The sequence below is a fragment of the Phycomyces blakesleeanus genome (assembly GCF_001638985.1).
Source record: "Phycomyces blakesleeanus NRRL 1555(-) unplaced genomic scaffold PHYBLscaffold_1, whole genome shotgun sequence".
Lineage (NCBI taxonomy): Eukaryota > Fungi > Mucoromycota > Mucoromycetes > Mucorales > Phycomycetaceae > Phycomyces > Phycomyces blakesleeanus.
The window spans coordinates 2,230,347-2,253,305 of NW_017265134.1; the positions used below are offsets into that span (position 1 = coordinate 2,230,347).

Consider the following 22,959-nt stretch of genomic DNA (forward strand, 5'->3'; position numbering starts at 1 on the left):
GAAAACGGTACTTTAAAGTTCAGAGTTTGTGCGGCACAGAGTGGAAGGAAGAGGGAAAGAAAAGGGAAAGAAAAGGAAGGGAAGGGAAGGGAAAGGAAGGGAAGCAGATGGGGAGAAATAGCCCTGATTTGTTATCTTTCTCAATCGTTTTCTACCATTTGCTCGGCGTTGGTTTATTGTCAGTAGCTGGTATTATTTATTTCAGGGCAAAAATGTCCTACATATATACTTTTCTTATATTTCTTGTAATTGTAACTGCTCCTTTATTCTTCTTCTAGTTTATTTGTTTTGTTGACGCGAATAATTTGATTGTATAGAAGAGGTACTAAATTTATTGCTCTATCAGTTGCTAGTACCATCAAAATACTAATAGTATACGGAATATCTGTGCACCTAGATTGTACAAAAATGGTCGTGTAGCTCTTTTTATTACTATTACTATTATTATTATTATTATTATTATTATTATTATTGTACAATAAGATTCATATATATATATATATATCTTGCGGTAAAAGAATTGTACCTTATTATAAACCTAAAGCACAAACCAAGTAGGGAAATGTGAGTGAATTAAAGATGTATATATATAAATAAAAAAAGATTGTGAGATTATGATTATGATTATTACTATTAGTAGCATTAAGAAAGAGCGGTTATTTTTCTTTAAAAATAAAAGTAGAAAATTTAGATATAGATATAGATTAAAGGCAAAGATCTATTGTTCAAGATATTACAATATATGTGTTTGTGTTTTGCTTTTGACTTTTAAGAAATATTAATAGAAATAGTTTATATTTAATTGATAGATTTGTAGATAGCCAGTTGAATAATATAGATTTGATCTTTATGGTCTTTCGTGTTTGTGGTCCAAATTTCATTAGTCAATTGTCTAAGGCAAGTAGTTTGGCTTTCCTATTAGGATCATCGGCATACACATAACTGGTAGGTTTGCGATTTGTTGGCTTGAAGATCTATGATAAAAATCAAATGATAAGAAGATCCTTAAAAAAATCATAATAATATATTATACTATACTATACTATACTATACATCCAAGCATCATCTTTCCATTTAAAGCTTGATAAAATTACCTCAAACGAACAGGTCAAGGACCGATCTATTTTCAACACACAGCCGGCGTTGTCGAATTCACCACAGTAATTGGTGGCTGAAAAGATCGTGACCAGCCTCCTGTCGTCAAAGAACTCATAACCGTCCTCGACAACCTGATGAGCTCTGCAGACTAGTTGGAGTCCAAGTCTTTCTAAGAATTTCGACAGAGCATCGGGTCCAAATGTGTATGATACACCTCTTGGACTCTCTTGCCATCCTGTGTGTTCATTACTGGGATCGGCCCAGAGGAGATCACAAAGAATACCTATTATTGGCAACAGTTGATTAACGTGCATTTCCAAACAAACAGAAATAGATTCGTATATTCACACAGAGGCTAGAATAAGTATTTCTTTCTTTCTTATTTTTATTATACTTTTGTGTGTGTACAGCTTGGCTTACCAGAATCAGGAATATCTACGGGTCGTTGGATAGCCCTAATCTGGTCAAGGTTGATGATATCTGCTGAAATACCACCGTGCATACATAAAATTCTACTATCAATAAGGGCAGCGACAGGCATACAATCAAAGCAGTTGACAAATGTCTTCCATAATTTGACATTAAACATTCGTTTACCTAAATCTCAAATCTAATTATTTGTATTTGCTCAAATAAATAAAGAAAGAAAGGAAAGAAAATCAAAATTGATCTTGCTACATATTATGGTTATCATTACATTCGTCATAGAAACCATATACACGCGAGATACTAGAGGTCTCATGATTTCCCCTCAAAAGATTGAATGTATCGGGATACTTTATCTTAAATGCTAGCAGCAGACAGATTGTCTCGATGGACTGTTTGCCTCTATCGACATAATCACCCAGGAACAGATAGCTCGAATCTGGTGGGTAAAGGCAAGTGTCGAATACTCTGATAAGATCCGGGTATTGCCCATGGAAATCGCCACATATTTTCACTGGGCTGGCTACTTCGAGCAACATGGGTTGGTTTAAGAAGACAGTCTGTGCTGTCCTACACAAGTACTCGATTTCCCCTTCACACAGACAGTGTGTCTTTTGCTTTTGATATCCATGTGCTACAATTTATCGATATTAATTTACCAATATAAATGATTAAATAGATAGATGGATAGATGGATAGATGGATAGATAGGCAGATAAATATATAAATGGATGTTGTTAAGCCATGATGGTACAAAAAAAATTGTGTCTTGTGTTCCCCATCCGGACTTATCCCACCTTGAAGTAACTTTTCAATAATGATGTCAACATCAAACCAAGCATCAGAAACCTTATTAGACGATGTATTGCAAGTAAAAAAAGGCATCAACAAATTTAAATTAAGAAGAGACAGTAGAAGTAATAGAAGAGGAAGAAGAGGAGGAGAAAGAAGAGGAAGAATAAAAGGGGTTAGATGTGAGATTCCAGTTGAAAAACAGTATCTAATAATACCGGTTTTCTCTTTTGAATGTGTATATTTTATCGCGATTAGTATATGCTGTAAATGTAAGCTGCCTAGAACTTTGAAATACAATCCTGATTAAGAACTGATTATCATAATATATATAGACATTTATATAAAGGAGGGGGGAAGATCTGGAAAAATCTTCATATTTACAATGCCTTTTTTTTTTTAGAAAAAAAAGAAATAAATGACTGCTAAATGTATGCAAGCATAAACGAGTGAATGAATGAATGAATACATTGTAGCCCATGTGTGAGAGACAAGGGATTTTATTTTGTGGTCTTGATGAAATTGCTTCTTAGTTGTGTAAAGAAGTTGGTTGTTACCTATAATCTATTTTTAATAGTATCATCACTAATTCTACTTTTGTTTCTTTGCTTTTGCCTTTACTTTTTGCTGATACTTCTTTTTCTTATTCTGTTGCCATGGGATGTCATTGTATATATAGATGTGTGTGTGTACTATTTTCAGATAATAATTAAAGGACAATGTCTTGTTGTCTAGAATGTTCTCAAGTTGAATGGGAAGACTTGTAATGATGGGTAGAACCACCAGGTTGGGTTAGGTTAGGTTAGGTAAGGTAAGGTAAAGTTAGAGCTTTATTTCTTTTTAGATATATGATATATAAATAAAGAGATCCCATCTCCAAGGGAAAAACGGTAAAAATAAATAAAGATTCTTGGGATCAAAATACCCACATACAAGCAAAAGCACAAATGATTCCAAGAGTACATATATCATGTAGATCCTCAAGATAACTAAGGACATTAGTATATTAAATACTATTCGAAGAGAAGTATTCTAAAATATTATCACTACCAATAGTATCAGTAGTAAGCATACTACTAAGGATATTAAATATTAAATATGTTTTAAATTTGCTGTTCTTCTTTATCTACTCCTTCCTGGTAACTTGATCCTTTCAATTTCAATTTCAATTCTTCATTTCTCTTTTATAACTGAGATCAACACCCAAGTTTTTGTTACACTGTCAAATGTGTCATACTCTCTGGTATTATATTTTGTGTTCAGGTGTAACACTAGTAATTTTGTATTTTCCCAGCAGCCTCTAAAAAGGTCAATGTCAACCAGACAATCAAAGTGCCCCGTCTGTAATGTGGGGGATAAAAAGAAAAAAATAATAATAATCTTGTGATTTGAGCCACGTTAATGTGGCGCAAAAAAAATTACCCACTTTAACAAAATACGCTTTACACTACTTCACACTACTTTACATTACTTTACTTTATGCAATGAATATCAACTACTTTTTTTTAAAAAAAGTAATACGTCTAGTGAAAAATTAGCCTTTTTTTTTTTAAAAAAAAAAGAACAGCAGCAGTATATTGTAGCATTTATATAGACATTCATGTATGCATATGATATTTTGAGATTCTTTTTTTTTTCAAATATGAATATGAATATGAGCGAAATGCTTATCTTTTGAATATCAGAAAGGGATTGGAATACTACAATAGTGAACAATGACATTTTTGCTTTATATTTCCCCAAAAGAAACTTTTTATTGGGAATATAAATATATAAATATCCCCACAGCTACACACCATAAAAGAAAAGAAAAATGAGACGGGCAGACAGAGAATGGTAATAAGAAAGAATATAAAAGAAAGAAAGAAAGAAAAGACATGAAAAGGGCTGTAAAATTTAAATTGACTCAAATCGGGCTGTATTGTGTTCTTGTAGTGTCACAATATAAAGAGGGGGAAATATTTGTTCAATTGACAAGGAAGGAAAGGACTTGGCTATACGTTTACTTGCGTGTGTGTGTATTGATTATTGTTACAACACCAGACTATTATTTATTTTTTTGGTTCTTGTTCTTATTACTGTTTTTGAGCAAATTTGCCGTTTTGCCTTGATTTCTTAAGAAGCTGATCAAAATCAAAATCATTGTCACTTTGTTCATTTTATATATATATATATATATATATATATATATTTAATATAGATAAACAGATAAGTAAGGAATATAAGAGAATATCGATGTCTTTTTGAACAATAACTCGTCCCTTTTCCTCCCTTTTCCTCCCTCTTTCTCCCTCTCACTATTTCTCTTTGTGTGCACATACATGCGTCTGTGTGTGTGTGTACTATGGTAAGGGTAAGCAAGAGATCAAAAATAGTGTATTCTGAAACAGGTTAGTTTATTAGAGTAAATTTCCAGCCTTGTAGGCATACAAGAATGCCAATTTATGTGGAGACTCTCTTTTTGTGTTAAAAAAAAGAAGTAGTTACACTTGAGTGACTTGACAGATGAGCCTGATCTTGTGCTGGTGGGAGTTTCAGTCGCTCTTCCTTTATATTTATTACACTACCATGGCCTATGCTTTGTACCTTTATATATATATATATATATATATATTATCAGTTAATATTTCAGAGTTAATTGAAATCAGTCTGTTTTTGTAAAGTACAGTGTTCAGTGTTCAGTGTTCAGTATAATATATATATATATATATATATCTATCATACACAGGACACTACATCAATTTCTTAATATATAAAGGTAAATTTTTATCTGATTATACATTAAGTAATAATATTCATATATAAAAAAAAGTTTAATTTATTTATTTGATTTGATTTGGCGGGGTCTGCCAAAAGAGTCAGTGTGGGAAGCTCTAGAAAACCCTTGAGTTTTCCCTTGCACCCCCCGGCTATTACAGTCTTTAAAGTATAATCAGTCTCTCTTTTGTCTACCGAGAATTGAGATCCAGATATACTTCTTTCTTTTTCCTTTTTATTTATTTTCTTCCTTTAACTTCCTAACTTCCTTTGTTCTTTACTTCCTTCTTTCCTTTTGTATAGTGTATCTTTCTGCCTGTTGTTCTTCTTTGCTTTCTTTTTCTTCATTTATTTATTTATTTATTTATTTATCTTATATAGTGGGCAGGCTCCTTCTAATATTTTCATTTTCTTTAATACATACACGTTCTTATCAAAAGCTTACATTTGATTCAAGATATATATATAGTTTGTATATATATATATTAATATATTAATAATTATTAAGACATAACCAAGAAAGAAATACAAATGCACAGCTTTTATGGCGAATCTTCAGACAGAGGCCAAGAGGATCCTTGTGAATACGCTCCCTGTGGACCACTCATTAATGATGCAATTGTGTGGGGAAATGCAACCATGCGTGGCTGGATAATCAAACACCAACCGCCGTCTTTTTCCTTCACTTCCCACAAGAAGCCCCGCTATGTAATATTGGCCGACAGATATCTGTACACCTTCAAGACCGACCATCAGACAGATCACTACAAAGAGTTCCTAGAGTTGACCAGATTGACCCATGTGTTCGTGACAGATCAATTCGCAGGAGTACCCCACTGCATAGAAATCCGCAAGATGAACGGAGAATCATACAGCTGGTTCATACAGGCACCCGATGGACCCACATTAATGCTTTGGCTTGAGCGACTAAAAAAAACCCTGTTCTGGCTACGAACAAATCCAACTGGAACATTAAATCCAAATATCATGGCAAGTATTAACATTGAAGAAAACTATGGGCAGCGATCCACAGAATCAATGTCAATGTCAATGTCGACCCCAACAACATCCACAAGCCATTACCTTGCAAGTACACCGCCATTGACTCCAGTATCAGATGAAAAAAACTCGTCATGGGATGTCCACTCCAGTCATTCATCATACTCGTCATGGTCACATTCACCAGGTCGAACCAGATTACCAATTATCTTGCCTCCTCAACCTCCTCCTCCAACTACCAAACTTCCTCCAATCCCTTCAGAATATGCTATGATGCATCTACGGAATTATAGATAAATTATTACACACCCTCACACCCACACCCACACACATGCACATACAAACATTCATATATACACTTCCTTCCTTACTTCCTTCCTATTTCACCTCCCCTTCTTTTTAAAGACAAAAAATTATCCTTATTATGATTATTATCACTATTATTACTACTATTTTCACTTTATATATATAAAAATGAAATGAATCGCATGATCAAAACCATGATTTGTCTGCTGGTTTTCATCCTGATTTTTTAACCTTTTTCTTTCTTTCTTTCTATCTTTCTTTATTTCCCTCCTTCTTCTTTTCGTTTACCTATCTATCTATCTATCTATCTATCTATCTTGCTCCAAAGTTGAATAAAGCAAAAAAAAAAGCAAAAACTATAACAGCAACAACGGTAGAAACAGAAACAAAGCCTGTAAAGAAGCAATTTTTTTTTAAAAAAAGTTTCATCAAGTCTTTAGGCACAGAAAAGCACCCTTTACCTTTCCTTGTGCGTCCGTGCATTATTATTTTCTCTCTTTCTCTCTCTCTAACACAACACACAAACACAAACACAGGCACAAACACAGGCACAGGCACAGACGCACTACAAACACTATACACACTATACACACAGACACACTTGTTCACTCACACATATACCTACCTACCTACCTACTTGTATACGTACACGATTGTACATTGTACTTGTGAGGATTGCTTGCTGCCATTCAGAATCACCACCATTCGAGATGAGTAAGTCCCAAAGGAGATACGCTGGCCTTTCTCTAGTGTGACTCAAGTACACTGGCATTCTCCTATTCTCTCTATCTCTTTATCTTCGTCTTATTACCGACCTATCGACCAACCTACCCTTTCTTTCCACACTCTCAAAACACATCTCTATCAATCTTGGCTTTCTTTTATTTTGTTCTTTGTATATACATTTTACCTTTCTTTTTCTTCTTCTTTTTCTTTTAGCCGACTCAAACTCTAGCTTACCACCTTTAGCAGACCCAATGGAAAGAGGCAATGTCCCAAATATACTACTGCTATAATTATAATTATTATTATTAGTAATAATAATAATAATAATAATAATATATATATGTATTAGTGTATATGCACGCAAATTGGTGATTAACAAACATTGATCATTTATCAATAATACTATCATTATTATTTTCTAGCTACCTTACTAGAACCTGTAGAAAATGACGAGAGCGAAGAATATGATCTAGTCGAAAGAGAAGACTCGGCAATAGGAAATGCACTTGAGATGGCTCAAAACACAGATTTTTTTCGCAATCAACCCAAAACGAATGTTGTGTATCAAAGGCCACTACCCGGAAACCCAGTCGAATTCAGGGTCATGTTCCTCGGCAATATGACGGCCAAGGACAAGCACATCTTGCGCAGTAAACTATGTCAAATGCTAGTAGAATCCTATCGCACCAGTCAGAAAATAAAAACAAAAACAAAGACAAGGACAATAACAAAGAACAGCTCGCCTCTTTCGCGTGAATTTCTCTATCAAGCCTTGACTCACTTGGATGACCATGGTCGCCAGTCATACTGTCCAGATAGTGGAATCCATCTCATTGAGGTCGACATGACCTGGTTTAAACCGATTGACTCTCTACGGAACCACTACTACCATGACATGGATATCGATGTCTTTAGCCCCCCAGATGTTCATCAGCGTGCCAAAAGATATCTAAAGTCACACTCGGCACTAACGGCCAAAGAGATTTACCAAACACACCGGGGTATTGACTTTGCAGTCTATCTTTATGGATCTTTGTCAGACCTCAGCCGTGAACAAACCGAGGGCGATCTCAAAATTCTGGGACTTGTTCAGGATCATCGTATCCCAATTCTTTCCCTAATCCGGTCAAATGATGATGATGATGATAATGATGATAATGATAATGATGATAATGATAATGATATTATTACTAGTAGTGGTAATAGTAATAGTAATAGTAATAGTAATAGTAATAGTAATAGTAATAGTAATAGTAATAGTGATATTGTTGGTGGTAGTAGTAGTGATAATGCACCAATTGGATTAAAAAAAGCACACAAGGATACTTTTGCCAGCCGGACAATTGTGGTTGGTATGAGACACAAGCTACGACAGTATCTCAATGCATATAGAATCGAATGTCTTTCTTTGACGGGCATACAGCCAGAAGCACCGACATTTGCGAGTCAGGCACCACTGCCGAGTCCTGACCTGATGTGCTTGGATGAGTTTAGCTCGTTACAGAAGGAAAGTCTCAGAGATTTACATCACACACTCGTACAAAAACTCAATCGCACATCTCTAAATGGTCGTTACGGCGATGGTGATGGTGATGATGACGACGACGGTGGTGGTGGTGGTGGTGGTGGTAGTAGTAGTAGTAGTAGTAGTAATAGTAGTAGTAATAGCAGCAACGGAAATAACGGCAACGGCGTTAGTTACGGTTACAGCTATGGCTATGGCTATGGTTATGGTGGCAGTGGTTGTGATGGTTGTGATGTTGCTGCTGCTACTGGTGCCTTTTCTGATATGTCTGATCTTTTTGATACTACCGCTACTATTATTAATGATACTGCTGCTGTTGCTGCTACTGTTTCCGGTGGTCAAATCGGTTGTCTATCACGGTGTGTGACCTATCTTTTGGCTGGGATCGTCCTCGGAATTACACTGGCTATCATCTTGTACACTTCTTTCTTTTGTCGTCTTACGGAGATTCCCTCAGCTGAGCTTCTTCCCGTCTCAAATGCGCCCGACTCCAATTCGCTGCGGTACCTTTTTTCTGTTTCTGTTGGTGGTGAGTCGAGCAGAGAGCGATCTTCAGACAAGGCGACGGCTACACAGCCCAGCAGTTTATGGGTGCGTCTGACAGGAATCGATAATCAGACAAGCTATGGAGATTGGCCTATGAAACTTAATACCAGCACTGGTCTCTATACTGCGTCCGTACCCTCGCCGTGTTTGTTCCACAGTCCAACTGACTTTCTTGCATCTGTGTGGATCGCTGGTGTGATGAGCCCCGATCAGTCCGTCCAGCGCCTGACTCTTGAAGCCTGTCAACCCCAACACATCCAACCAAAACAAGAAAGGAATGACGCATCAAGTCAGCAGAACAGCAAGAACAATAAACAGCAAGAGATTGAAGAGCAAGAGATTAAAGAAGACGATGAAGATACTAAAGGAGATGAAGAGGCGAATGATTTGATGTGTAGCTTGAGCAGCCCAGAAGCAACCAAAAGGACAAAGAGATATGGCGGCGGCTGGCAAATGATTGCGTGGCAGGATAGTGGATTTGAAACTCTTTGGAAAGAATGGATTAAAAAGATCAGATCCTTGCTGTGGATCGTTAAGGATCGGGCTTGGGAATGGTTCATCTAAGGTTTTAGCCTTTTAATTTTTTATTTTTATTTTGCTTTTATTTTTATGACCATATATATATATTGTATTTTATTGTATTGTTTCAAAAATATTAAAAAAAAATATATATGAATGAAAGAAGAAGGGTATATTGTATGTAAGCTTGTAAAAAAAAAACACAAAAAAAACTTGGTTACAGATCTGTCCTTGTCTTGCCTTGTCTTTTATTTTATTTTGTATACAAATTTGTAATGATTTTCCTGTGTTGTTAATATTAGTATTATTAAGGCAGAAATTACAAGTGCCTCATTGTCTGAGAGGGATTATCAACAGGAACACATTGTGTACCACAAAGCATCTGGTCTGATCCTACCGGACATTGTGATCCGTTTTTGGGTCGTGCTAGAAACAACAGTAAAGAAATAATGATAATAATAATAATAATAATAAGAGTACAATACAGAAGGAGCAAATAAATAAAATAGAAGTAGAGAGATTGTCCCCCACAGAGAAGGAATGTGCTACCTTGCTCAATTGTTCAAAGTCAGGATAGTGGAACACTGGAGAAACGATGCCGCACCCAGTTCAAAGAGCCATAAATGATAATAATGATAATAGTAAGAAAAAGATCAAAAAGGCACACATATAGATAACAGAAACCTACCAGCAAAAAAATCTTGACCAAGCTATTATCTGTTTGCATAATGATCAATTATATATAGGTATATCATAGAGAGAGAGAGAGAGAGAGGGGGGGGGGTGGAATATGAGACTTAATTTTTTTTTCTTTATTTTAGTTGGTAGTTTATAATTCGACTAGGATCAAGTCAAGTCAGCCAGTCAGCCAGTCGGCCAGTCGGTCTAGTCAGTTAGTTTATAAGCATATGCAAATCCCTCTGGAAGGAGAAATACATTCTATTACCCAAAACGTGGCCGTGGCATCTTTTACAAGTACAAGTACAAAGTGCATTCTTATACTTATACTTGTTCCCTTTGACCAAGAATCCTCAAATGAGAACTTGTTTGCTTTATTTCATAATTATTATTATTTTCAAACCAGCTCAACCAATACAGGACTTTGCTGGTAATCTGTTTCAAGTAATATTCTTTTGTGTGTGTGTGTGTGTTTCTTTACAAGTTCCTGAATCGGGGACATGGTGGGTAAATAGGGAGTTTCAAAGCAGGCAATTGAACGTGCTGGTTTACCTTTCAAAGTGCCCTTGTGTGCCTGTGACTCTCTCAGGAAGCGCGTGTGAAAGGGTGGGTTAAGTAGGCTTTATATTTTTATTTTTATTTTTATTTTTATACATACATAGATACACACACACACACATATATATATATATATATATAAATAATAAGAATATTACTAGTATTATTATTATTATTTTTGTTGGCTGACTTGTGTATCAAATAGGGTAGTAACAACGGCATTTTTGGTTCCGCCAGTGATATTCCCTTTTGACTGAACTCGTTCGATTAATATGGCTATCATTTTTTTTTAAAGAAAATAATAATATAATACAATACAGTAAAGTACAGTACAGTACAGTACAGTACAGTACGATATATTAATCTGACATTGAGGATAAATTACTTTTTTATTTTACTTTATTGCTTGTAGATATACACATACAAATTGTTGTACTTCTTTGAGTTACTTTCATACTTCTTTACCTACTCCTCTTCTTCCCCTTTCTTCCCCTACTTCTTTAATCAACATACAAAAGACAAAAAAAAAAGACAAAAATAAGTCTGTTTGTCTCCAGAAAGACTAAAAAACGTGTCTTTCGCAAGGCGTGCTTTGAAAAGAAAAGGGACAGATAGGTCACCAGACTACAAACCTATTTTTTTTCTTTTTTCCCTCCCAAACCACATTTGATTGTTACTTCCAAATTCAAACAAAGATTGGTATTTTTGATACGATCATTAAAGGCCCACCAAGGCACGGACAGACACGAGAGAGGCGCACAGAAACCAAAGGGAAAACCTTAGTTTTTTTTTTTTGGTTTTGAAAAAAAAAAATACACTGTGTTACTCTATTCATTTTTTTTTGTGCTTTTATGCTTCTCTCTCACACTCACTCACTCACTCACTCAGTCAGTCAGTGTGTCTGTGTCTGTGTGAGGGTGTGTGTGAGTGAGTGAGTATGAATGTAAATGTCTGCCTTGTATTGTATTGTATTGTCTTGTCTTGTCTTTTCTGTCTGCCTGTCTGCCTGTTTCTGTGTCTGTGTCTGTGTCTGTGTTCGCCTTTGTTTGGAAGCTAAACCGGTCTAAACCTTTTCTCATTATTTTCCACCTATTTTACCCTCCAAATCTCGTTCCTTTTTTTTCGCTCTCTCTTTCTTCCTCTTCTTTCCTTTCTTCATTCCCTCTACTTCCTCTCCTCCATTTCTTTTCTACCTCGCCCTTTATATATTTATATCCTTATAAATCATAAAGATCTTCTTCTATCTTCTCTCCTTCAATTCAATTCAATTCAATTCATTAAACATAATGTCCACCACCTTTTCCGATTCTCAATGGCCTGTTGCAGCAACAGCTACAGTTACAGCTACGGCTACAGCTACACCTTCATCCACAGTCACAGACCCAGCTACACCCACCCCAGACCTCACAGATTCTGCATCCCAAGATATCCTCACAGAAGATGGCATGGATCAGTCTGGCGATTCAGCTCCCTCTGTCCGGAAGCGGACTCGGGCCACCGCAGACCAACTCGCAGTCCTCGAAGATACCTTTGCTGTAAACGTGAGCCCGAACAGCAAGCTCCGAAAACAGCTTGCAGAACAGCTCCAGATGAGTGAGCGCTCAATCCAGATCTGGTTCCAGAACAGAAGAGCAAAAGTAAAGCACATCCAGAAGCGTGCACAGATGAAGATGCATCATGCGTCGATCCGTGCCCAACTGTATCACCAGCATCAGCACCACCACCACCACCAGCAACAACAGCACCAACATCACCTCCAGCAACAGCAACACATGCAGCACCACCAGCAACAGCAGCAGCAACAGCAACAGCATATCAATCATCAGTCTGCTCTCATGCCTCTGCAGCAACAGTACTACTCTTACTACCCTCACTCACGTGTGCCAATCTCGCGTGCACACAGCGTCGATGCCATTGGTCTCAACCGACAACCTTCTCCCGTCGCCCACTTCCCCTACTCAACCCCAACCCCTTCCATTTCCTCCCAAAACGCACTCACCCCTCCTCCTCCCTCTTCTACTTCTTCTACTTCTTCAGCATCACAAGCACAGTCCCAGCTCAACCAGCTCTCGTCAGCATCAATCTGGCCACAATCTAGTGTTTACGATAGCCCAATGTATCGTCAGAGCATGCCACCACAGCAGTATTTGGACCAATTCAACTACGAAGACAAGTCCTCGGACTACCCAACACCCCTTGTTGATTTTCCAGAGTTCCTCCATGGCCAGCTCTCTCCCTCAGCCAGTCCAAACACAAGCATGCCAACCCTCGTTGCCGTTCCAGATGCAGGTCCAACCGCAATGCTTGCCGTTCTCCAGCAACCCTACACACCATCTCTCTCCCTGTCCCCCGAGCTTTCTTTTGGGGCCGGCCTTGACCTCTGGTCCCTCTCGACTGGTAAGCAAGCTTGTTTAATTTCTAAATATATTCACTATCTAATCTATGATCTCCTGCTATTCTATAGAATCTCTTCCTTCCTCACAATCCATCTCAGACGATTGTCTATTGTCTGCAGAAACTCTATCCACAATTGATCCCTCTAATTTGATCATGCCCTCTCCCACATCTCAATCCTCTTCTTCCGCATCACCACTATCCCCAACATCACCATCATCATCATTGTCATCAACAGCTACTACTCCTCCTACTACCACTACCACCACATCATCATCAACAACAACAACCCCAACTGCATCATCATCTTCATCTTCTTCTTCATCATTATCCCCTTCTTCTTCTTCTTCATCATCATCACAAGGCCAAGTCCACCTCAGTGCAGTCACTCTTACAATTGGAACATGGCATCGCATGAAGCTCAATGCAACTGATCTTGTCTGTGTCTATACTCCCGAGACCCGCATGTTTGCCTGGCACATCTCGGACAACGACTGCCATTTCAAGATGGAAGTTCCTCTGCACGCAATCTCAAGCATCGACTACGTTTCATGTGATGTGCTTGCGGATGTGCATATCGACATTAGCGAGCCACCGCTGTTTTATATGGAGAGTGCAACCGGACCACAGGACCAGGATTCCCGGAAACCAAAGAAAAAGTCAGACTGTACCGACAAGAACCCAGTGTGGGTCCAGTGCAGTGACTTTACGGAGGGAAAGCAGGCATCGCGGCTGTTCAGACACACCCTTAAGGGAGTCTCACATCCCATCCAGCAAGAACTCCTTGAATTGACATCCCAGCACAAGGAAACCCAGAGACTGGTTCACTTTATGGACATGCCTTCCCAATTACGCTCAATGGTTTCCAACTCTCGATACGCACAGGCACAGGCACAAGCCCAGGCACAAGCTCAGGCCCAGGCTCATGCAGCAGCAGTTGCAGCAGCAGCATCAATGTTGTCTCCAGTAGATGTGATGATGATGTCTCAAATGCCACCAGATGCGGACCCCAGTGCACTATACTGGTCTTCAGGAATGATGGCGCCACCTCATCCGGCACCTCTTCTCCGTGACTTGCTCTATTAATATTGATATTATTATTATTATTATTTTACTATTTACTTACTTACTATTTCTTTATTATATTTATGTTTAAAAGAAGCAAAAAAAAAAATCCCAAAAAAATTGGCCTCCTCCCTACCATCTCCCATTTCTCCTCTTACTCCTCCTTCTCCTGTTCCCACTTCCTCCTGTTCCCACAACCACTACCTCTTCCTCCTCCTCCTCCCAAAGCTTTTTTTGTGAAATATCCCATTCATAATTCACTCACAAAAAAACTCTATTCTTGTGTTGCTATTTTTGAATTATTCTTTATTTTATTTATTTATTCTTTTGATTATCTTGTTATCTGCTTGTATTATAATAAAAACTCTATATATTTGTTCTCTCTTTCTAAAAGAAAATCTGTCCAAGTCTTGTCCAATCAATTATAAGAAAGAAGTCAAATAAGATTATCTTGTTCATATCATACTGTTTTATTTTTCTTTATTTCTCAGAAGAGTTTCATGGTTCTATCTATATATCTATCTATCTATCTATCTATCTATCTATATTTTATGCAGGTAAATCAAGTTCCATGGCTTTTGTACTTCATCTGGTATACTATTATATAAATATATAAATCTGAGGCCACTTTTAAAAAAGAAAAGAAAAGAAACAAGGCTGGTAAAGTCAAGCAATTCAGGGCGTGGGATATTACTTAATCTGTAATTAGATTTGATTGTAAGACCTAGTTTTTTTTTGATTCTAGTAGTGTGTTGAATGTTGATAATGATAATGATAGCAATAATTAAATAAAATAAAATAATATGAATAAATCCCTCAGGATCCTTTAAATTAATCATGAAATAAAATTCAAGTGAGTATAGTGGCCTTGTATGCAGATAGATAGATATAGTGTATTCTAGGATCAATATAAAAATAGAACTTGATCTTCCTAATTATCTATTGATTGTACTTCTTTATTGTATTATGAATCATCTACTAGATGCGCGGAAACCAAGTGTTTTAGACCTTGCCAGAGTTCTATTGTATAGTATTCTTGTATGTAGCTGTGTACAAATGTATGTGCTTTTGTGTACCGATTTACGCAATCTATAGTAAAACTTGCGTTCATTTTTATTCCTTGAATATTAGTATCATTTTGGCATGATTTTGTTACTTAAAATAAGGACTACGATAATCAATGTCAGTGTCAATTTCAACCACCTGGTTTATAGAATCATTAATAGAAAATGATAAGAAATGTAATATTATTATTATTTCATTCACCCTATCCCTTTATATGTATATGTATGTACGTTTTAGATATTTCTCCCATTCTTACTATCATTTCGGAGGGGATTAATCTATCTGGTCAAAGTAATGAATAATTAAATAATAAGAGTATATGATTGGAAGTAACCAAATCTTCAAGGACACTAGTAACCCGACTTTCCTCTTTCTAAACCACACCTTTTTATATATATAAATAAATAAATAAATAAATATAGGCATAAACTACTTTGTAAGAATACGATTACCAAGCTAACGGTCAAGCTTCCAAACGCGTATTTTATTTCTATTTCTAAAAGAGATAAACTATTGTTAAAGCATCTATATACATAAAGTATAAACTATAATTTTTTTTGTATTTTTGTATTATAAAGCCAAATCAAAGTCAAAGTCAAAGTCAAAATCAAAATCAAATCGTAAATCTTTACTGTTTCAACAACAACAGCAACAACAACAACAACAAAAAAGACTGGCACTTTTTTTTATATATATATATTCTTCTTTAGATATACGTGTAACTTTTACAAAGATATAAAGGGAGTCTTGTATGGATCGACCTAATCTGCAACTTATCATTGGTTAAACACAATGCTTTCATTTATTTTTTATTTATTTTTTTGCGTTCAAAGTCTATTTTAATAGGCTATTATTTCCAAAATGATTTCCGATAAGACAACAAGGTAAACCTATCAAGAAAAGGATTTAGAGATAGATTTTCGTCTCACCCTGTGACCAAACGCCAATAAAAATAAAAATCACTATATGTGTGTGTACCTGTGTTTCTAAGAGACTATAGATACTTATAGAGTGTGCAGCACTTTCTAAATGACGATCTCAACTCATTATACTCGAGACCCTTAATTATTTTTATTTTATACTATGTATCTTTCTTTCTTTCTTTCTCTCTCTCTATATATATATTTATATAATTAATTATCATTATTTGCGTTTAAAAGTGTGATTTTAATTTCCAATGACAGTCAAGTATTTTATCTTATTTTTTATAAAATAATAATAATTCTATTGTCATTGTCTTTACCACTACATCTCTATGATGTATGTATGTATCTATATGTTGTGACTTCTATAGTCTATATATCAATTTAGTTTCTGGAGTAATATAATATTTTACTATCTTACCTTGTTATATACATGGATATTCTATAAGATCATATTCAACATCTAACCTAACACAAAGAGGTATTAATAGTGCTAACAATGAGAAGCTATTATTGAATTATTCTTGTTAGAGTATAAAAGTGTAAGTAATTAAGGGAAAAAAGCCAATTCAAGATATTCAAACATGTTGATGAAGCAAATATGCTTTTATATATCATACACTCTTTACCGAACCTGTGGATATATATTATATATCTGTACTTAATTTAAATAATTTAAATATTTAAATGAGAAGCAAGCCAATAGCCAATAGACAAAAGGGCTTGTACTGTTGTTGCTCTTAGTATTGTAATAAAATAAAAATAAGAATAGCATGATTCTATGGGGCAACCTCACCCATAAGGCTTTCCACATGCGGCTATTATCATATTCTGATCCTAATTTTATAACATTGGCTTTCTCCCCTTGGCATTTGTCTTGGAGCCCAATAATACCAGCATGTGAATAAGCTTTCCATCTACATATGTAAAAGACTCTTCTTTCTATTGATTGCTCTCTCTCTCTCTCTCTCTCTCTCTATATATATATATATATATATATATATTCTCACATCTCATGTCTCCTTTTAATCATTTAGCCAGCTCAAGTTGTACACAGCTAAACACAGACTTAAAGATGGAGAAGAACAAGAAGAAAAAGAGAGGAATAATGATAATAAACCCGCAGCTGCCACAAGAAACCTTTCATTTTCTCTCTGTTTGTATGTATATTTTACTATACTATATCTTTCATATGTAATTCACATGTTGGGTTCACCGCAGCCATTTTTTCCCCATTCTATGTGTTCTATTCAATATGAAATCCACAACATTTGAGACACGGTTACCTTAGTTTTGGTCGTAGATTTTTATTTTATTTTATTTATATTATTATTTATATTATGTATTACTTGCTACCACTATTAATACCATTAATGCTATTAATACCATTGCTACCATTACTATTACTATTACTATTACTATTACTATTACTACTACTACTACTACTATTATTATTATTATTGGGTATTAGTTGTGGCACTGTGTTTAAGTCATGAATGGCTTGTGTGTTGGTGTGCGTGTATTTTTCATACATTTTCTATCAAGAACTGAGGATCTTCTTTTTCCTTATTTACCTTTTTTTTTTCTTTCTTTGATACCCGGAGTCTTATTGTTTCTCCACAAACCAAGGTTATATTTGTCATCTCTTAAATGATGCGGATAGGTGCAACCTCAAACAAGCGATAATAAGAATAATAATAATACCAATGAACTATAAGCTGTAAAAAAAAACAAAGAAAACCAAAGAAATCCCGCTGTGAGAACCTAGTACAAGAAAAATGGCTGTAGAATATATACATAAAAAATAATAATACATATGAATCTTTCAAAATTTGATAGAATTTACAAAGAGTAGTCTATTTAAAAGAATATTTACAGCATTTTTTGTTACATTTTTCTCTACCTGTCTACCCGTCTCATTATTTCTTTTATGTATATATTGCTTCATAAGGCACAGTTACATAATATGACACGAAAAGAATAATACAATTTTTTTTATTAATATTAATATAAATATAAATATATTATATTTACTTTGAATGCTTTTTTTAGAGAAGTTTGTGGAGAGACGGGGGTTGAACAAACCAAACCCCCCCCCCCCCCCCCCCCATTAAATTATACAAGAAAAGAATCTTTTGTGAGTACAAGAAGTACAAGAAGTACAAGAAGCACAAGAATATATTGAAAGTTATCATCATTTTTATCACGTCCATCTTTCTCGATCTGCTTTTTTTTTCTTTGGTTTTGTTTTCTTTTTCATTTTTGGTGAAATAATATCTTGCACTACCCTGTAAACCTCAGTCCAACTTAATATAACTTGAAATGGCATGTTATTTGATAATCCCACGGCAACCATATAGTTCAACTTTTACTTGTGAAAAATAAAAATATAGGCATCAAGGCCCGATTCCCTTGAGAACACCTTTTTTTTTCTTTACAGAATCTATCACCGTGAAAACAAGGGTTATAGTGTGTCAAAAATGTACACACACACACACACAAGTACAAACACAAACACAAGCACAAGTACAAGCACAAGCACATATACATGAGTACCCTGTAAAACAACTTCTTTGAAGATATTCAATGATAGCTCAGTAGTACTTGCGAAAATAATGTATAACAGAAAAGCAAAGATGTGGATTTTTGTTTCAATTCAATACATTTGAATATTTTGAGATATTTGATTTGTTGAACTTCTTTCATAATAATGTTTTTCTTTCTTTCTTTCCTTCTTTTTCAACAAATTTCTAAAGAAGTATAGATAGTGTAAGACCTCTCCTAATACTAACATACTCACCTCTTTTATATATATATATAGCAAAACACACACACCTACATATAGAAGAAACAAAAGTATTACATCAATATATTGTGCTTTTGTATAGTTTCTTTGTCAATTCATTAATCAATTAAGCTTGATTCTATGTATATATCATAAAACTCAATTTACATTACTAAAACCAAAGAAAGAAAGAAAGAGAAAAAACGGTCTTCTTCTTCTTCTACTTCTTCTACTTCTTGGCTTTGTATTTATCCCAAGGTTATCTTTACAGTGCAAATATTTATTCAAAATACATTTAATATATACACACAAAATTATAGATTTTTTCTTCTTCTACAAGAAAAAGGAAGATATATGCATACATACATACACACACAGATAGACACCCACATAAATACATGTGTTTGCGTGCTCGTGTAGAAAGAGAAAGGGTATAAGACAAACTAATAAGAATAATAGGTAGATAGATAAAGCAAAGCAGAGCAGAGCAAAGCAAAGCAAAGCAAAGCAAAGCAAAGCAAAGCAAAGCAAAGCAAAGCAAAACAAAGCAAAGCAAAACAAAGCAAAACAAAAGAGCAAAGGAAATAAAGAAAAAAAATTTAAAAAAAAGAAAAGATCAAGGACGTTACAAAATGACTGCAAATGTGCGTGGTTGGGGCTTGTCTCGGTTCTTTGGCAGTCTTGGTCGCCCTCTTGGCTTGTGGTGGACATCTTCACAGCCCGTTTTTCCGGTTGCCACACATCTTCCACAGGGCCGGACATTGTCACATCGAAGGTGAGACCGTTTGCAGTGCTGACAGGCCTTGTCAACATTGCGTCCCTTGTCTCCCATACGAGTCTTCTTGACAGCCTGGGCAGACTGCTGCTTGGTCGGCCGGCTTTGGGTGCGCGGCATCTTCAAAAGTCCGTAATATTCATCATCTTCTGTCTCATCCTTGTCATCGTCGTCTGTCAATGTGTCATCGTCGTCTTCATCCGACAGCTGCTGTCTAGCCAGAATGGTACTGATACTTTCTGAATGTGATATCCCGAGAGAGTTCACGTCCCCAACAAGAGGTGAGAGCCGGCAAAGAGGATTGTGTTTGGACGAGCTGTGGCAGTGTAGGTTGTTATTAGAAGTAGAAGTAGATGTGGAGGAAGACGTAGAATGTGAAGCAGAGCTATTGGTGCCATGGATATGTATCTGGTTTCTGGTGAGATGAAAGGACGGTTTGATGGACTGCTGGGGTTTTGTCGATCGGTGAAAGCCAAGTCTATCTTCTCTCTGAAGGGTCTTTGAAGGAAAGTGTTTTAAGGAGGGCATGCTTTTTGGTTTCTTTATCTTGATGACTAGTTTGTGGCGTAAGGTGAGAGGTTTGATAGTTTTTGATGAATTATTATTATGATCGTTATTATTGGTGCCTGTGCTCGTACTCGTACTCGAATGTGTACTTTTGTTGAGTAATGAACAGTAACTACCAGGCATGATTTCACTATCTGACCGTTCATCTTCATCCATACTGTCGGTATTAGTTTCAGAAGAGGTGTCTGATGTTGGCTGAGAAGGGTAAAATGGTGAAGACGTGAATTGGGATTGTTGGTCGCAGTCTGGAGACAGTGGTCCCAATGTACATGAAAGGGTAGATGGATTAGAGATCGATTGAAGTGACGAGTGTTTTGTTGAGTCGGCTTCAGCAACATACGCGTTGACATCCTAAAACACACACAAGCACCCATACAGCACCCATGCACATATATACATATACATATATATATATACACATATATAAAGAAGAACAATAAAGACATAGGGGTTAACCCCCCAAAAAAATAAAAATAAAAAATAAAGATACATTGGAATGGAAAGAGGGAATTCTTATCTTTTATAGTTGTATATAAAAGGAAACATAAAGCAGTAAACATCAAAATTGGTCTCCCTCCCCCCTTTTTTTTAAAGCTAAAAAAGACAATACTTGATATTTATGTGCGTCTTATATTATTTTAATTTTATATAACAAGGAAAAGGGTAAAAGACAAATGAATAATTAATCAAATAATTGACTTACACTTAGGCTCACATATCCATGCATGTCGGTTGTTTCGACTGTCGGGCGTGAATGAAAAGAAGGATCAAGCACAGAAATAGGTGTACTCGAATAGAAACTTGTGATATTGCTCAAAGGTACATTGTCATTTTGACCATGCCATTGATAATACACTCCGTAATTTGTGGTCGGAAGGTAGTAATTGGCTCCCTCTTCCTTTATCAAAGGCATGTTGTGACAACCATCTTTTGAAAACGACGTTCCTGGATCAGTCATACCAGCCTCATTACAAGAAAGTAAATACTCCATGTATGAAGGTGTATTACTTGCATTTGTATTTTGGTTCGTGTTTAGATTCGAGTTCGAGTTCGTAGTAGTAGTAGTAGTAGTAGTAGTAGTAGTAGCAGTAGCAGTAGTAGTATTGTTGTTGTTGTTGGTGGTGGTACTGGAACTATTACTAGTGCTGGTATTTGTAGCATTTGAAAGTTGAGGACAAGTATCATAGTCTAACAAGAGATCAGTATCGTGTGTTTCGTCTGTCAAGGTACTTTGAGGATAGCTGAGGAAATAGCGTGATGGAAATGAGGTAGTGACTGGCCAATGCTCATTGAGATCGATGTGAGAATAGTCTGGTTGAATAGGTGTACCATCATAGTCGGGACTTGTTCCAGGAGTGTCTAGTAGTGGAGATGGAATACCAAAAAGATGAGAGTAGCCAAAAGGAGAGTCCATAGAATAACGTAAAATTTCTTTTCTTTTTTTTTTTAAAAAAAAAGATTCAAGTGAAGAAATGTATATACTTTATAGATAAATAAAATAAAGATCAAATTTAGAATAAAAAATTTAGAGTAAAATGAAAGCAAAGTATGGGTATAGAGTATATAAGACGATATTGTATAGATAGAGCTATAGAGGATATTAGCAGAAAAAGAAGGGAAAAAAATAGAGAGATAAAAGGAGAAAGGGCGAGTAGGAAGGTACGAAAAGAATAAGTAGACAACTGAAAGGAATGGAAGCCAGATATGAGGAAAAGAGGAGAATTGAAACTTGTGTGCAATAAGTTTGATATTGTTGAATTTGGTATAGAGAATATAAGGGTTAGAAAATATATAATAATACAATTTTTTTTTGAGGAGAATGAGATGATCGATGCTAGTATTACTATCAGAAAATCATTATAATTATAATCTTTTGTTTCCTTTTTGGTAAGGTGGTTTGGTACTAAGATCTTTAGCTCTAGTATCTATCTTTCTCCAAGTTTTTTTTTATTGTATATATAAGGATATCAGTTTGAACAAAAAGGGAACAGTTTCCAAGAGAAATGAGAGGTTTAAGCAATGGCAGAATTATAATAAATAGACACTACATGACGTATTGAACCAAAGTATTTTAGATAATGCATTCTTTAGCTTGGTTCTCTTGAAATTTTGAGAGACAAATAATAATTGTAATTGTGATTGTGATTGTAATTGTGATTGTAATTGTGATTGTAATTTTGATCGCAATAGTAACTATATTATATTATATTAATATAAATTTATTCACACAAAAAGGCAAAGGTATATCTCTCTGGCCACCAAAAAAAAAATCAGGGCAGTTTTCCAGATGACATACTAATATCTTTTTCTTTTTCTCTTACAATTTCGATTCAAATCCGCCGGTTAGTGTTTGATTTCATTCATACGCCATGCTTGAGTTGGATCCAAATCCTTACAAATACCTTCCCCACACATCTTCTCTTTATTCTGCCCAGTAATCCTTTCATTCTGACAC

At 35.7% G+C, this 22,959-nt stretch overlaps 5 protein-coding genes across 5 annotated transcripts; 3 read left to right on the forward strand and 2 right to left on the reverse strand.

Annotated features, from left to right (window-relative positions):
* Positions 1-687: 687 nt before the first annotated feature.
* PHYBLDRAFT_153993 (hypothetical protein) lies at positions 688-2,409 on the reverse strand (the record flags this gene model as incomplete). The annotated part of the gene is made up of 6 exons (XM_018433290.1): positions 688-758; positions 956-974; positions 1,095-1,381; positions 1,519-1,695; positions 1,796-2,158; positions 2,322-2,409. The coding sequence occupies 6 exons, from the start codon at positions 2,407-2,409 to the stop codon at positions 688-690; spliced, it is 1,005 nt and encodes a 334-aa protein (XP_018298993.1).
* A 2,251-nt stretch (positions 2,410-4,660) lies between these two features.
* PHYBLDRAFT_61999 (hypothetical protein) lies at positions 4,661-6,369 on the forward strand (the record flags this gene model as incomplete). The annotated part of the gene is made up of 3 exons (XM_018440887.1): positions 4,661-4,706; positions 5,045-5,074; positions 5,582-6,369. 3 exons carry the CDS (start codon positions 4,661-4,663, stop codon positions 6,367-6,369), a joined length of 864 nt encoding a protein of 287 aa, XP_018298994.1.
* A 986-nt stretch (positions 6,370-7,355) lies between these two features.
* Positions 7,356-10,317, forward strand: PHYBLDRAFT_138504 (hypothetical protein; the record flags this gene model as incomplete). The annotated part of the gene is made up of 5 exons (XM_018430012.1): positions 7,356-7,370; positions 7,454-7,472; positions 7,527-9,729; positions 9,997-10,132; positions 10,267-10,317. 5 exons carry the CDS (start codon positions 7,356-7,358, stop codon positions 10,315-10,317), a joined length of 2,424 nt encoding a protein of 807 aa, XP_018298995.1.
* A 2,058-nt stretch (positions 10,318-12,375) lies between these two features.
* Positions 12,376-12,630, forward strand: PHYBLDRAFT_103436 (Homeodomain-like DNA binding domain-containing transcription factor; the record flags this gene model as incomplete). Its single annotated transcript, XM_018427765.1, has 1 exon — positions 12,376-12,630. A coding segment is annotated over one exon (255 nt), but the record flags the coding sequence as incomplete, so codon positions are not given.
* A 2,301-nt stretch (positions 12,631-14,931) lies between these two features.
* Positions 14,932-17,205, reverse strand: PHYBLDRAFT_161593 (hypothetical protein; the record flags this gene model as incomplete). The annotated part of the gene is made up of 7 exons (XM_018434432.1): positions 14,932-14,986; positions 15,546-15,592; positions 15,711-15,736; positions 15,888-15,979; positions 16,799-16,819; positions 16,846-16,884; positions 17,174-17,205. 7 exons carry the CDS (start codon positions 17,203-17,205, stop codon positions 14,932-14,934), a joined length of 312 nt encoding a protein of 103 aa, XP_018298997.1.
* Between the last annotated feature and the right edge of the window lie 5,754 nt (positions 17,206-22,959).